This window comes from Tympanuchus pallidicinctus, unplaced genomic scaffold (genome assembly GCF_026119805.1).
Source record: "Tympanuchus pallidicinctus isolate F22 unplaced genomic scaffold, pur_lepc_1.0 scaffold3, whole genome shotgun sequence".
Taxonomy (NCBI): Eukaryota; Metazoa; Chordata; class Aves; order Galliformes; family Phasianidae; genus Tympanuchus; species Tympanuchus pallidicinctus.
Genome location: NW_026294747.1, coordinates 56876970 through 56892752, shown reverse-complemented (window position 1 = coordinate 56892752; position 15783 = coordinate 56876970). Strand labels below are relative to the sequence as shown.

The 15783-nt window shown below is 45.8% G+C and overlaps 2 protein-coding genes across 3 annotated transcripts in view; one reads left to right on the top strand and one right to left on the bottom strand.

The window, feature by feature from the left end:
* Positions 1-1260, bottom strand: part of DMAC2L (distal membrane arm assembly component 2 like) — a 4773-nt gene extending 3513 nt beyond the window's left edge. For both annotated transcript variants that reach the window (XR_008209715.1, XM_052696692.1), the window contains exons 1-2: positions 1093-1260; positions 258-466 (exon numbers count right to left, since the gene is read on the bottom strand). Coding sequence is in view for 1 of the 2 variants with exons in the window: in XM_052696692.1 (XP_052552652.1) it covers positions 258-466; positions 1093-1196 (313 nt within the window). In the remaining variant the exon portion in view is untranslated. The remainder of the gene's footprint in view (positions 1-257; positions 467-1092) is intronic.
* On the top strand, positions 1260-15783 carry L2HGDH (L-2-hydroxyglutarate dehydrogenase). Its single transcript, XM_052696633.1, has 10 exons — positions 1260-1397; positions 1511-1626; positions 2530-2681; positions 5225-5356; positions 6975-7137; positions 8025-8059; positions 9437-9604; positions 10950-11107; positions 12535-12666; positions 14877-15783. The coding sequence occupies exons 1-10, from the start codon at positions 1321-1323 to the stop codon at positions 15070-15072; spliced, it is 1329 nt and encodes a 442-aa protein (XP_052552593.1). The 5' UTR covers positions 1260-1320; the 3' UTR covers positions 15073-15783.

Here is a 15783-nt window from a genome sequence, read left to right as displayed (position 1 = left end):
TAATTGAACTGCCAATCTTTGGTGCATTTCCTTAGTGCTACTGCCACTCCAAGTAAAGGCTGAGATCTTTCCTCCTGCTTCCTAGCACACCTCCAGCAAAATCTTAGAACTGCTGAATCTCTGTAGGAGCATTTTAAGGAAACCAACCAACCAACCAACCAGATTTCTCTACATCTTACTACGGAACGAGGTGTTAACATTTATTAACAGTTGTTAACATTTGTATGTACTGCAAGAACCATGTCGTTTGGCCTTACCCAAGTAGTCAAATCCTCTGTACATGATGCAAGACTCAGTGGCGTTGATTGCTTCTATCTTGTATTTCCCTAAGGGCCCAGTGGGGAGGCCGCTGTAGTCCTGCTGCCATTTCTCATAGCCTTTATAGCGTACCAGTGCTCCACACCGCAGCAGCCACTCTGAGGCTGCCCTGTCGGGCCCAACAGCCTGGATGCGCTCGTAGTCCACCCTGCAAAGCCAGGAAGAGCATTTATGTTTCTTATAAGCTGTCAGATTTATTATCACAGCATTGTAGGGGTTGGAAGGGACCTTTGGAGATCGCGGAGTGCAACACTCCTGTATAGCAGCTCCCTGCTGCAGGCTGGATCTTAATCAGTCTGGCATTACGGTTTGTTGTGTGTCATTTGTTTGTTCCTTTAATATCACTTTGTTAATGGAGGAATACAAACGCAGCTTGACTCAGCACGCAGTAACCCTTCTCACACCTGTGACACGCAAGCCATTCATGAGCGCTCTTCCCTCAGGAATTACAGCACTCTAAATGCAGTGGATAGAACCCTTATTATTTTGCCCAGAGCGGCTGTGATGCCCCATCCATCCCTGGAGGTGTTGAAGGCCAGGTTGGATGGGGCCCTGGGCAGCCTGGGCTGCTGTGAAATGTGGAGGTTGGTGGCCCTGCGTGGCACAGGGGGGTTGGAGCTTCGTGACCCTTGAGCTCCCTTCCAACCCGGGCCGATTTGTGATTCCATGAACCCTTGGATCCACTCTGACACAAGCTGTTTGTTAGGCCGGTGAGGAACGAAGACAGAAGCAGAGATCCGGAGGACTCGTCCCGCCCCGCCGCCAGCCCCTTACTTGTTGAACACGGCGTTCAGCCAGCCCCAGAACCGCCTGCAGCCGCCCGCCGACAGCCGTTCGCTCAAGCTGCGCGCCGGCTGCGCAAGTTTTCCCAGCAGCATCTCGAAAATCCAAGGGGAAAGAAAGGCGAAGGGAAACGTCACTCGCAGCGCCCGCCCCGGCAGCCCAGCGCCCTTCCCCCGGCGCGGCCCTCCGCCGCCCTCCCCGCCCGCGGCCGCCCACAAGATGGCGGCGCTGCTCGGGCGGCGCTGCGGCCGCGTTGTGGCTGCGGCGCTGCGGAGGGCTCAGGTCCGGCAGCGCAGGTGAGGCCGCGGCCGCCGCGCTCCGTGAGGGCCGGGGCGGTAGGGGATCTCGGGGACGGCCCGGCCCCGCCTCGCGTTGACCGCGCTGACACCCGTGCCCCTTGTTTTTGCAGCACGTTCGACGTAGCGGTGGTCGGTGCGGGAATCGTGGGGCTGGCCGCCGCCCGGCAGCTCGTCCTGAGGCACCCCGCGATCAGCTTCGTCGTGCTGGAGAAGGAGCGGCAAGTAGGTACGGCAGGCGGGGCCTGGATGGCCTTTAAGGTTCCCTTCCGCCTGGCTGGATCTGCGGTTCCTGCAGTTACTCCTCAGGGTGCTCCGTGTGCACGGCCAGCACTGAAGCGGCACGGCTCCCATCGCTGCCTCAGACGCTGGGGGGTTTATTTCCAGCGTGCTTAAGGATGCCGGAGATGTCGAGGCATGTGGACAGCTGTCCTGGTTTTGAGATAAGAAAGTTGGAGCCCTGTAATTTCAGTGCTGCTGAGCAATCCCCAAAGAAGAGGGCAGGCTGCAGGGGAGCTGCACCAGATGGCCTGCCTTTAGTGGTCCCTTCCAACTCCATGACTCTATACCTTAAGAGAGAAAACGTGCCCAATTCCTTCCATAAAAATGGTATTGATGTTTTTCAACTCAGTTTGACCTGGTTGCAAAGTAACCAAGTAAACTGAAGAAGTTAAAGAGCAAGCTGATGCAGTTCACAAGAACTTGAAAAGCCTTCTGGACCCGACATGCCCCAAACAATTGACTGTCGCACTGACTTTTTGTTAAGTGAGGCCTTTAAGGATATATTTCGCTGTAAAATATGAATTAATTAAACTTAGCATAGGAGCTTGGATCATCTGGCCTGCTGTTGTAACGCTTGGAGCAAAAAATTGCTGCCCCCTCATGTTGATTCAGCACATTTCAAGCTGTCACAGTTAGTTATTAACTAAGTGTTGCTACGGCTGTATTTTTTTTAACCTTCTGAAACCCAGGCTGGAATTGTGTGTGCTGTGTGGTTATGTTATATCAGCACGTCTTGTGATGACACTTATTTAGGGGAGGACCTCCAATAGCACACTTTTCCAATGGGTGAAATAATCAATCGTGGGATTCTAATGGTGTATTTTAACAGAGCGTTTTTCTTTCTCTTTAGCTCATCACCAGAGTGGACATAACAGCGGTGTGATTCACAGCGGCATTTACTACACTCCTGGATCCCTGAAAGCCAAGCTGTGTGTACAAGGTGCAGCTCTCTGCTATGAGTATTGTGACCAGAAGGGAATACCATATAAACAATGTGGGAAGGTATAGGAACTACTTTGCAAACTCTATCTGTATAATATATATTACAGTGTATTGTCTATGCCTGGCTATGGTAGTGTCTCCCAAGAGATGCTTTTTACAGCCTTCCAGACAAAGGTGTTTTCATATTTTCTTTTTCTCAGCTACCCAAGTCAGTTCCTTCACTGACCCTAAGCAATTATTCTCCTTATCTGGGAGCTGAGCTGAATCAGCCCAGGTAAGAGTGGAAGCAAAGTGCCATGGTGGGCACCCATGCAGAGCCATTAATTCCAGGGAACACAAAGGCTCTCAGTATGCATCTTGGCATAACAAGCTCTGAGAAGACTCACTGACTTGAATACAGCTTCAGATGTGACCCAGCTACGTGGGTGTATGTCATGTTACATCCAGGTAATACATCTCAGAGTGCTAGGAACGGAATTGTGGCTGTACTGGTTCAGATCAGGATGTATGCAACCTGTGTCTGGAAGTGTCTACAGCCAAAGACTGAGGAAGGAATGAGAACTAGACAGGCAAATCTGCTAATTCTTCCAGATTCCACATGCTTTCAGTTCAGGTTCACAGTTGTACTCCAAGCCTTATCTGGCTTGTCTGTGGTAATTCAATGGATTTCTTGTCCAAGCATTTTTCAATTAAAATCAGTTTCACAGATCAGCAACTCATTGCGTGAGCCCGTGCCCAGCTACCCCTTTTGGTTTTGAAGCCAGCTCCTGCTAGCTTCATCTGATGCCTGTTGGCCCTTTAATTGGAAGACATGCTGAACAATCAGTCTGTGCTGACATTTTCCCAGTCATGCATCATTTTGTATTTCCTGCTCCTCATAAATCAGCTCTTGCAGCTGGTGACTCTTAGCCTGCTTAGTCACTCCTGTGAGAGAAGCTGTTTCGTGCCTTTTGTTACTCACATCTTGTTTTCTGTGAACCATTTGTAGTTTAATGCATCTTTGGTACAAGATGAGCTCCAGCATTCAGGGTGTGGTCAGACTCTGGATTTTTGCACTGAAATATTACAGTTCTCCACTATTGCTTTGTACCCCTTTCCTAATAGTTCCCAATTTACAATTTGGGACATTTTTACTGTCACAAGACACGGAGCTGATGTTTTCACAGAATCACAGAACTGTAGGGGTTGGAAGGGACCTCCAGAGATCATCGAGTCCAACCCCCCTGCCAAAGCAGGTTCCCTACAGCAGGTCGCACAGGGTTCATAGGACTGTCTGCGGTAGCTCCAAGGTCTTGGTCCTGAGCAATAACTTGGAACCTGATGCTCATCATTTTGTGTAAGAGGCCAAAACCTTTTGTTCTGTGGACGTCGTTTCACACTTCACCTGCGCTGAATTTCATCAGCCATTTTGCTCACTTCTTGCTCGCCTCAGAATGTCCCTCTGTAGTTCTTCAGGATCACCTCCACAAAGTATCAAAACCACCTCGAGCTGCTTTGAGCTGTCACCTGACTTACCTCACTTACCTGGTTTCCCCTTTCCAGGTCACTCAGAAATATCTTGGGTAACAAAGGCCTTTCCCTTAAAAATGCAGACCTTGGCTGATGTGATGGCCGCTAGCCCAGTGGCTTTTCCTCAGCACGAGCTGCGAACTGGGTGCAGATCTCTTCCAGAGATGGGGACGCAGAGCAGAGGCACCTGCGGTGTGCAGTGCAGGTGGATCCGTTTGTCTGCACAGAGCTGTGCAGCCTGAGCTGTGACACTGGTCACAAGGTGGCAGTGTGGCTTTGTGCAGCCCTTACACCCGCAGTTAGGAGCCAGCTCCCAGCTCAGAACTGGGAACCAGCTGGGAGGTTGTGGTGCTTTAGAAGGGCTAGCACTGTCCTACCAGTGTTCTTGGTCCTTTGCTGACACTGTGTGTCTTCGTGCATCACCTTCCTCAGCAATATGTATTCCAGGGAAGATTATGAATCTTTATAGCTGATTTTAAAACAAAGCAACCCCAGGCTTGGACAAATTTGTGCCCTATAGTGCAAAGGTGCCAGTGTTCTCAGAGCTGAGCTGGGGCTGCAAGTAGTGTTGCCTGTGCCAGCTAGCTTCTGGAGTCCTTGGTGCACACAGTTCACAGCCTGGATAAATCTCTTGCAGTAGTGATCCAACTGCATGCTGGAATGAAGGGAGGCTGCTGCACTTCAGTTTAGATGTGGTATCAGAGCCCATCCTTTACTCTGATACCAAAACAGTTTTGAGATTGGATTAAGGTCAGTGTGGTCTCCTTGGAGGCATCCCGGTGGCTCCTTAAAATCATCGTCTCTTCTTTCAGATTTGTGATCCCATAATGCTTTTAGCAAATATTTTCCATGGATGGTCATTGAAACGATACTTTAATGTTTGTTTTTCACTGTCTTTACTGTATTGTGCTTTCTCAGTGGTGGATGGTATTTACCAACTTGTGCCAGTAGTGGTGCAAGGTATTTTTTTCCCCTTTCCATTCTAATTCAATGTTTGCTCTCACTATTGCTTGCTCTTAGCTTAGGATTGATGCCAGGCCTGAACGGGCTTTGTGTATTTTGCTCACTAGTGTGCTTTGTTATCTTTTCTGTAGCTAATTGTAGCTGTTGAACAAGATGAAATCCCAAGACTCAAAGCTCTGTATGAGAGAGGGCTCCAGAACAACGTCCGAGGTCTGAAGTTGATTGGAACAAAAGAAATACAGGCAAAAGAACCCTTCTGCAGGGTAAGGGATTTTCTTACATTTAACTGTCATGCAAGATCTCAGCTTTTCAGGTGATGATATTTTTGAATTTAAGGTAAGTATGTTTCTGCCTTGAGGGAATTTGCATGCATGTTAAGCTCCGAAGACCCTGAAAGCCTAGAAGAAATGTGACTGCCAACACGAAAGTACAGATCCATTCATTTCTGGGACTTCTTAACTAAGGCCAGTTCTTCACGTGTGTTATTCATTACACGGAATTCAGACCAGGTCTATCACATTATAAGGTGATCCCACAGAATCTTTTGTGTTGATGGATATTTTTACCCAGGTTTTCTTCTGCTCACTGTTCATCCGTTCTCTGTGTGCTGCGGTCATTAAGAGCTGCTGCTGCTGCACTAATTGCTGGTGAAATGCTGGCTGTGTCACGAGAGCCAGCATTCACAAACTGGAGAGTGGGTAATTAACATCAGCCTATCAAAGAAATCAGAATTATTTCAGTCAAAGTCCGGAGGGACTCCACAGCCCCTCTGTAGGACTGAATCTATAAGCAAATAGTCAGGGTCTACAAGCTGTTTGAACTTCAGCCTTTGCTCAGCTTTACACATAGGTGTCGTCTCTCACATATGTATGTGCTCAGGGAAAAAAAAAAGAAAGGAAAAGAAAGCCACCACAATTTCTCCCTAATTTTAAAAAATTTGTTTCCTCTTCTACTTGCAGGAGCCTGCCTGTGTGTTTTTGTGGTTGATTGGCAGGCTTTCCCTTGTCCAGGTCAGAACTGCTGCATTTGAGCTTATGCTAAGACAGTTCTGTACCTTCCCACTAAAATTACATAGCTTATGTCAAATTTGATAGTGCAGCGATGAGTTTGTCTTTTCATCTGCAAATACAGATTGGTATCAAGGCAATTTTGGTGGCATTGTTTCATACCCGTGTTGTGGCACCTGTCAGCTTGTTTATTTTGACAGCAGTAGAAATGTGAGCAGTTTGTGGGTTACAGAGTTGTTATTGTTTGGTTTGTTGTTGATGGAAAGGAACGTGGATGTAAACTCCCTCTACAGGTTCAGCTGGCAGCTTGGTCTTGCTGTAGATGTGTGACTCACTGCTTACGAGTGGTTGCAGGTACATACAAAAAATTGGTGGAAGGAAGTTTTCATCTTTTCATTCATTTTGTATCCATTCCTTAAAACTTTCTTTGCTTTGTGTTCAAGACTCAGCTGAGCACTGACTTCTGCAGATGACTGGATTCAGCCTTCCTCCGCTTGCTTTGGTTTCCTGAACTGAATCCCTTCCTCCTAAACGTAGGGGGCTTGAATGGTCTTGCAATACATTGCACTTCAGTCAGAATTATGTCAGGAATAGTTGTTCATATTGTGGTTTCACAATTATTTAACCCACTGCAATTGGTTTTCACCTTATTAGTTGTCAGTAAACACAGACACTGCTACTGGAGCTGGCATGTGGAGAGGTGAGGGACAAGCAGCCAGGGATGGGGAGACAGCAGAACTCCATTCTCAGTGGCAGTGTGTGTTATTCCAGAGGAAATATATCAAATATATCTGTATCAAAGACCAAAGTATGCATACAACTTTCACTGGTGGTTTTATTTTTTGTGTGTGTGTGTATCTGAATACCATTTCAGGGTCTGATGGCCCTTGATTCTCCATACACTGGCATTGTGGATTACAGACAAGTGGCTCAGTCCTATGCTGAAGACTTCCAGGAAGCAGGTGGAACAATCTTGACTGATTTTGAAGTTACAGACATGGAGATGGCTAAAGAAAGTTCTTCAGGAGATGAAGATGGTAAGGCAGTTTTTACCTTCTTTTTGCTATAGTCCTGAAAGAGATTTTGTTCAAAACATGTTTGTGTCAATTGAAATCACGTTTCCTAGCCTTTCTGTCTGTGATGTGTTTAGACAAAAGGCATAATGGTGTTAGTGAGAGTGTTCAGCAAGCTCACTGTTTTTCCCAGGCAGGTCAGCCTTCAGTTGAAATACTTAATGTGTCAAAATGACAGTAAAATAAATGGGAAATAGGTTGTTCTCTCCTGTTAGAAATGTGATTTAGTTGAATATTGCATTTGTGTGCTTGTGACAGTGCTCTTTCTTTATCCTAGAAGGTGGGTTGGATCTGGAGTGATGCACAGAGTGCAGATTGTGGAAGGGTAGAAAAACAGCAGTGTATAAATGTAATTATATCCAACCATACGTCCAGGAGTGGCTTTTCTGTAGTCTGCCAGGGGAAGACCCTGGTAATTACAGACCTGTCAGCCTCACTTCAGTGCCTGGTGGAATGATGAAGATTATTCTGGGAGTTATTGAGAACACTTGGAAGACAATGTAGTCGTTGGTCACAACCAACATGAGATCACAAGGGGAAAGTCCTGTTCATGGATCTAATCTCCTGTTATGACAAGGTTGACACACCTGGTTGAGCAAGGGAAGCCATTTGATAGGACGTTTTTGGATTTTAGCAAAGCTTTTGATGCCGTTTCTCACAGTGTCTTCTAGACAAAGTGTCCAGCATACAGGTAGGCAAAAACAGAATGCAGTGGCTGAGCAATTGGCTGATGAGTGGATCTCAAAATGCCATTCCAAATGGGGTTACATCAGGCTGGCAGACAGCCAGTAGAGGGGTTCCACAGGGCTCCATTTTAAGGCCGCTTATACTTCTATCTAATTCTGTTACAGGACTGAAGTACCCAGTCATTGTTAGGAGCTCTAAGGTAAGAACTAAACTTAAGATTTATTGTCTTCATAGGAAGCTATTTCTCCTTTCCTTAAGAATATCTGTTGAGCCCTAGTGTGTTAATCAACCTCTAAAAAGACAAAAAGCTGCTGTTCTGCATCATGTGCACTACCTTCCGGGGCTGCTGTTACAAAACAACTGCAGCCAGCTGGTAGCAAAGCATGTGAGTATGCCCAGAGTTTACTGTGTGCTGGGAATAAAAATGAAAGTATAACTTTCTGCTGCCTGATGGTATGTGCTCCTTATCTTCCTTATTTGCACCTTTGTTTGTTGTTTCCATGGACTCCCTTTATTAGTTACTCATTTGGAGAGAAACGTATTCTCGTGTTTGTTCTCAATCTGCAGCATCTATGAAAAAAGATAAGGAGGCATTTGTAATAGTTTTATTATCAGAAGACCACAAGGGCATTCAGTACAGCAGGTCCATACGCTGAGGTCATTCCTGTCAGTTCATGCTGCACAGGAAATGTGCTTGTAACCTTTTTGTCTTCAAGGGAGAATACCTGGACTTTTCCTTGGAGACGGAGCAGAAAAAATAAGGCAAACAACACGTGCACAAAAAACATCCCCTACCCCACTGCAGATAGTGTTTGAAGTTAGTGCTGCTGGTTTTTGTATCTGGTTTTATATGGTTGGTTTCCTTTCTGATTGTGACTGGATTTTGCAAGGCTGTAGGGCGATGGGTCTCCTCCTGGTGGATATGTTGTATTTTTAATTGGGGTTGGTCTTGCTTTTGCCTTTCTTTTCTTTTCTTTTCTTTTCTTTTCTTTTCTTTTCTTTTCTTTTCTTTTCTTTTCTTTTCTTTTCTTTTCTTTTCTTTTCTTTTCTTTTCTTTTCTTTTCTTTTCTCTTCTCTTCTCTTCTCTTCTCTTCTCTTCTCTTCCCTTCCCTTCCCTTCCCTTCCCTTCCCTTCCCTTCCCTTCCCTTCCCTTCCCTTCCCTTCCCTTCCCTTCCCTTCCCTTCCCTTCCCTTCCCTTCCCTTCCCTTCCCTTCCCTTCCCTTCCCTTCCCTTCCCTTCCCTTCCCTTCCCTTCCCTTCCCTTCCCTTCCCTTCCCTTCCCTTCCCTTCCCTTCCCTTCCCTTCCCTTCCCTTCCCTTCCCTTCCCTTCCCTTCCCTTCCCTTCCCTTCCCTTCCCTTCCCTTCCCTTCCCTTCCCTTCCCTTCCCTTCCCTTCCCTTCCCTTCCCTTCCCTTCCCTTCCCTTCCCTTCCCTTCCCTTCCCTTCCCTTCCCTTCCCTTCCCTTCCCTTCCCTTCCCTTCCCTTCCCTTCCCTTCTTCCCTTCTTTTCTTTTCTTTTCTTTTCCCTTTTCTTTTCTTTTCTTTTCTTTTCTTTTCTTTTCTTTTCATCCCCCTCCAGGGTGAGGAAATCTGCTGTGGGCACATAGTGACCTGTGCAGGGCTTTACTCAGACCGCCTGTCTGAAATCAGTGGTTGCAGCCCCGAGCCTCGGATTGTACCCTTCCGTGGAGATTATTTGGTGCTAAAACCAGAGAAGTGCTACATGGTGAAAGGAAACATTTACCCGGTATGTACTCTCTTGTATGTGTTTCATGGTGTGTTGTAGGAACTGCTAAAGCCACAGACGGGAGGGCAGAATTACACTGTTGTTTCTGTTGGGCTGAAATGATGCGCAGCGTGAAATTAGAATCGTTTGATTTCTGCCAGGATGACTTGTTTTTGATGATTCTTGAGGAACAGGTAGAAAAAAAGTAGACGTGGCAGGAAAAGGACAAGCTTTACAATCTATTATAGCTGCCTGTCTGACCTCTGGTCACCTGGAAGTGATGCAGGATTGTGCCTTGGGATGGGAGGGAGGAACTGGCTGGCGTAGGAGGGTACCTTCCAGCTTTGTGCCATAGCTGTGTGGTAGCTTGTAGCCTTCTGTTACTGCCAAACATGATAATAAGACTAGAAAACTGCTTAATTCTTGCTGTCACATTACCAGCAACAGATGCCATCTGTGCCATGGTTGTACTAAGCTTAGAAATCTTTTAAAGTGCGTTGCTAACAGAAAAAGCAGAGCTCTGAATATACGAAGGGAACATACACTGAAGTGATTTTTCAGTCCTCATTTTTGGTATGTTTTGATACACCCAATGCTTGCTTACTTTCAGACTGTAAGCTGCTCACTTCTGTGGGCACCTTTTCGAAGCAGCTAAAGATGCTGAAGCACCAGCCCAGAAGAGTTGTGCTTGTTTTATACTTGCTGTATGTAGGCAGCTTATGTCTGTTACAGCCTTTGTACACAATTGCACTGTGTTCCTTTGATAGACAAGAGAAAGAATCTGGAGATAAATGACTATTACTTATTACTATTAATCAGGCTTGCTAATTGTGTGCTGTTGCGAGCTATACAGGAATGGGGAGATTTTCCTCGTTTTATTGCAGTGTAATTACTGTTGGTGAATAGCATTTGTGTGCCATTAGTTTTGTTGTGGGTTGATTTATACCTTGAGAAAACGTGTACTTTCTTTTCTGCTGATCATTTTGCCTTCCCTGAGATGCAGTCTCACTTAGCCCTTCTCTCTGGCATTTTCAATTAGCTGCCTGCTGGAACTGTACAATTAACAAGCAGAAAAATAATAGCTCAGCAGCCAGTAGCATGCTTATTTGAATTATTGAATTTTACTGTGGAGATTGGAAATAAAGTGGCCAATTGAATTCATTTTCATGTTTCATTTCAAATGAGTTATTTCCTTTTACTGGGAGGACACCACTCTGCTGTGTTTTGGTTTGTTTTAGTAACTCTCTCACGCAATAAACTGCATTGTCCTCCTCGTAGATATTTCCCATGCCTCTTGGAGCAGTGTGGGAGCTGTTTCACTCATCTGGGTTGGAATAGCTGCAGTAAGTGTTGTGTCCTCCTTTAGGTTCCCAACCCTCGCTTCCCTTTCTTGGGGTTTCATTTCACGCCAAGAATGGATGGCAGTGTTTGGCTCGGTCCGAATGCAGTGCTGGCCTTTAAGAGAGAGGGCTACAAGCTGTTTGACTTCAGTGCTACAGACTTCTTAGATGCTGTGCTGTACAGGTAATATCTTGTCTTTTAGTCTGCTGAGTGCACTTAATTAAATGTCAGCTTGTCGTTCCGTGGAAGCTCACTCTTGTCAAAAGCCCTGCCAAGTTTGTAGAGTTTTTAAAGGCAGATGTGCTGATACGAGTTGATTTCTCAAAGAGATTTGACTTGGTGTAATCTAATATTTGAAGTTTTTAAACCGCTGAGGCATGTGTCTGCAAGTGTGAGGATGTGGCCGTTCATGGGAAGGTGCTGGGGAGCCCTGTTCCTCCCAATGGGCTTCCAGGGCTGGTTTTGGTTCAATGGAGTGCAGTATTTTAATCAAGCTAGACAGTGGCATTAAATCTCTGCTTGGAAGAGAGAATACACATTGGCCTGAATTGTCATGTTAAACTTTGTCAGATCATCAGTATGAACTGAAATGCACCCAAGGGCAAGGAGATGTGTTAGCAGCCACAAAGGCTCCCTCCTTCAGCCAGAGGGTGGTGAGGCACTGGCACAGGTTGCCCAAGGAGGCTGTGGATGCCCCATCCCTGCAGGCATTCAAGGCCAGGCTGGATGTGGCTCTGGGCAGCCTGGGCTGCTGGTTGGCGACCTGCACACAGCAGGGGGTTGGAGCTGGATGAGCGCTGTGCTCCTGTGCAACCCAGGCTGTTCTAGGAGTCTGTGATTCTATGATAAGGCAGACTGGGAAGCAGCATATCAGAGGAGCTAGGAATCACTGCTAAAAATTCAAGCATAAATGAACAGAGTATCTTTAGAAGTTAAGAGAAATCTTGCTTCGCTGTGAGGGGTTGACAGACCTTTACTGAGTGCTTAATTTTAGGAATGAAACTGGGAAAATGATGTGGAAATTCTGGGTTGGATCCAGAGAGAGGCTGCAGAACAGGTCAGGGAACTGCAGAACAGCTTTCTGGCAAGGAGCTCAACTTTATCCAATTTATTAAAGGGAAAAAGCTGAAAGCATCTTGGTTGATGTCTATAGATTTTTGTGTTGGAAGGTTTGAGGAGAGCAAAGTTAGCAAATAAGGCTGTTGCAAAGACACAGTGAGATTCCTTGACTGAAAGCTGAGGCTGTTAGGAGTATGGCAGAGTTTTCAGAACGACTGTGGACTAAAGGCCCATTCAGTAAGGCTGTCCTCTCTTGCTATGGGGATTTGCAGCTTTTGGTTGTTTGATTGGACCAGAGGAAAATGCTGGACATAGGAAAGACTCAGCTCAGAGTCTGCAGCACTGCAGCTTTGTATTCAAGGTTTGTTGAAGCAGGAAGAACATGAATCTATTTTCCAAATAGAAAGCATCTGTCAGATCACTGATGTTGGGAAGGGGAAATTCCACCAGGCAGTTGGATTTGCTTCCTTCTTAGGCAGCTTTAGTTGGACGTGGCTGTGCTTATCGTGGAAGCTTTGTTTCTCCCACAGTTGTTTTCTTTTCCTCTACAGTGGCTTATGGAAACTTGTACTGAGAAACTTATCGTATGGACTGAATGAGATGTACAGAGCGTGTTTCCTTAGTGCACAGGTGAAGGAACTTCAGAAGTTCATCCCAGAGGTCACCGTCAATGACGTACTCAGGTAAAGAAAACACTGCTTGTCAGTAACACCCACTGGTTTCCTAAACCTCTTCTTTTCTTTTTGTTTCTTTTTTGAACGGCAACAAATGCAGCTCACTGCTTTCTTCCACCAAAATGCACGCGGAATCATTAACAGATACTGCTGCTTTGCACAAGAAGGTGTCTGAGGAATGTTTGTTTTACTTTGTTTGGTCTCCATTGGCTGAAATTCACAGAAGAGACCAAAAAGAAAACAAGTCTTCATAATTTCAATCCACAAAGAGAGTAAAGGCTAGTGAAATTAATCAGTGAATGGCTAGTGGATGGGAAAGCCAGAGAGCTGTTACTGATGCTGCTAAAGGGAGAGATGTAGCATAACTCCTTGTATTTAGAAGACTGCTAATTGACCCTGAACATATGGCTTAAAACATAGCTGTTTAGTGGAAAATGGAAAAATGGAAGGGTGTAGTGCTGGAAAAGAACTAGAGCTGGCAGAGATTCTGAGAAGTGCTTGCATCTCTGTTTTGTACAAGGAGGAGGACAGTGATGTTGCTACATGTGTGCTTAAAAGTACTGTGTCTTCAGATAGAAGCAAATACTGACTTGGTTTGAATGCGTCAGTGAAATTGTATTCAGCTTCGTGATGCGAGGAGAGAACAAGGAATTCAAAGGAGTGTAGAAATGATAAGGAAATGAAGAGACTTGTCAGGAAATGTGAGGCGTTTAGAATACTTGGGGATGATTTTAACTGTCTAAATATTTGCAGGGAGAAAATGCAGTGTAAGAAAGAGCTGGAGCATGGTAAAAAGGAGTTACTGAGCTCAGGCAGTGTACCGCTGGCATGAAATTCATGCTTGATGAGGCTTGCCATTCCAAAACAAAGGATTCTCTTTTGAAAAGAGAGGGCTTGATTGCGTGTTTGAGAAGGGAGGATAACTTCACAATGAGGAACAATACAGAAAATCCTCTGCCTGGCTACCTGCCCTTCTTCTGTCCTGATCCCACTGAGGCACCTCCTGCTCTGCCTCTCAGGGTGTCCAAGTGCCCTGTGCTCCCCCAGCAGCACAGCAGCTGCTCTCATTGCTTTTTCCCCGGGCATCTTCTCAAAATTGGAACGCAGCTGATTTTTGGACCTGAGAAAACTCCAACGTTCTCAGCCTTCAGGACTAATTTGAAATGGAGAAGGGCAGATTTTCTAACACCCCGGAGGGAATAGCTTCTTTATAGGAAGAATTAGTAGCTTATGAAATGTAATTCCTTAAATGTTGTGGTGTTTACACTATTGCTTTGGAGACTTAAAGCTGGACAGAATGGAAAAATGGAATGATCTCTGCAGCTTTGTTTGCAGAGGACAAACTTGCTGTTCAGGACTGAGGAGGAGAGGTAAAGTCCCACGCTGCAAATGGTTGGTGAGCAAACAGTTGGAATGAGTCTTCTGGGCTTGTTCTGTTCCTGTATTGGCTTTGACTGTGGTGGAAAGCAAGCTGTTAGGGTAGGTGGGCCAATGGTCTGACCCAGCAGGAATGTTCTTGTTGGGTTTGTTACAGATAGCACAGATCTCCACCTTGGGGGTTATTTTCTAGTAAAAGAGAACTCTTGATTCTTGTTTCTTTAGCTCCAAATGAACAATGCATTTATGGTTTTTCTAGTAACCAGCCCAGGTGGTAACACCCAGTGGGGTGTCACAGAATGGCAGAAGGGGACAAGCAAGCTAGTGCCTGTTGAATGGAAGCACATTTCCTAGACTGACTCATAATCAATTGTGTAAAATCTTTGGTTTTGCCACCAGAGGGGCACAGAGACTCTGATAAACTTATATAGAATTAGTCTGCAGTGAGCTGTTATGTCAGATTTCTTCCCATGAGGTGCTCAGAGTCCCGTCCAGCCTGACCTTGAACATCTCCAAGGATGAACCCTGAAAATATCTATGTGAAGAAATTGATCAGGGTTGTATTTACGTTCTGAGAGAACGTGTCAAAACTTGGATAAAAGTATGTAACTTAAAAATGTAACTTCAGATAAGGCCCCTCTTTTTGATTTCGAATGGAGCACACCAGTGTCTTACCTTTTCCTTTGTTTCTGTGGTTTGTGAATGTTGTAACTAATTTCTGGATCTTCATTTTCTAAGAGGGGCTGCTGATAGTATCTCTAGCCTTTATCATGTTTCAGTGAAGCCGACTGGACGGTTACAACACCTTCACTCTGACGTTGTGCTCCTCCTTTGTTTTGCAGGGGTCCATCTGGAGTGAGAGCACAAGCGTTGGACAGCGATGGGAATTTGGTGGATGACTTTGTATTTGATGGTGGCACCGGAGATATTGGAAGCAGAATTCTTCATGTCAGAAACGCCCCTTCTCCCGCTGCCACCTCCTCCCTTGCCATTGCAGAAATGATCGCTGATGAAGTGAAGCAAAGATTTGAATTGTGAATGATTGCCAGGCGCAGGGCTGCTTTACCCCTCTTGTATGTGTAGCTGCTTGTCTGAACTCTGCAGCCTTTCATGATGAAGATAAAACAGGCAGCGTGTTGCTGGTACAAGATGTGCAGTGCAAAAACAGCACTTGAAATGTTTGCCAGCCCACAGCTTGTCGGCTTCCCAAGTAGAGGATGGTTGGTGCCGGGCAAGACCTGCTATGGTGCTGCCATCTGCAAGAGCCAAGCAAGTGGGCTGCTCACAGTGAGGGCTTGGCTGCAGGCTCAGCTGGAGCAGGCTGTGGAGGGGCTGGTGCTCAGTGCAGGGTGAGGTTCTCACACCAGGCCCACAGTAGGTGGGGAAGGAGGAGCCTCTGTGGTTGGGTTGCCCACCTTTGAAGAACCCCAGGCACCGGGTGGTTCTGTGCACTGTCTCTCTGTCACTTTAAATCGGCTTGGAGTCATCAGACCCCTAACTGATGTTAAAATAATGGAGATGGAAGGATAAACCCTGCCTAAGGATTCTTCTGCAGATACAGAATTCAGGGTTTTAGTGGAGACTGAAAGTAGCTGAATATAGCTATGTACTTAATAGCTGAATATTCAGAGAGAAATAAGCCTGGCAAGAGATTACCAAACCCAAGTCAATTTCGACTGTGAATCTCCACTTGCATCTTTGTTATCTATTTTAGTATTGAGCTGAAATTAAAATGTATACAGTATCAGA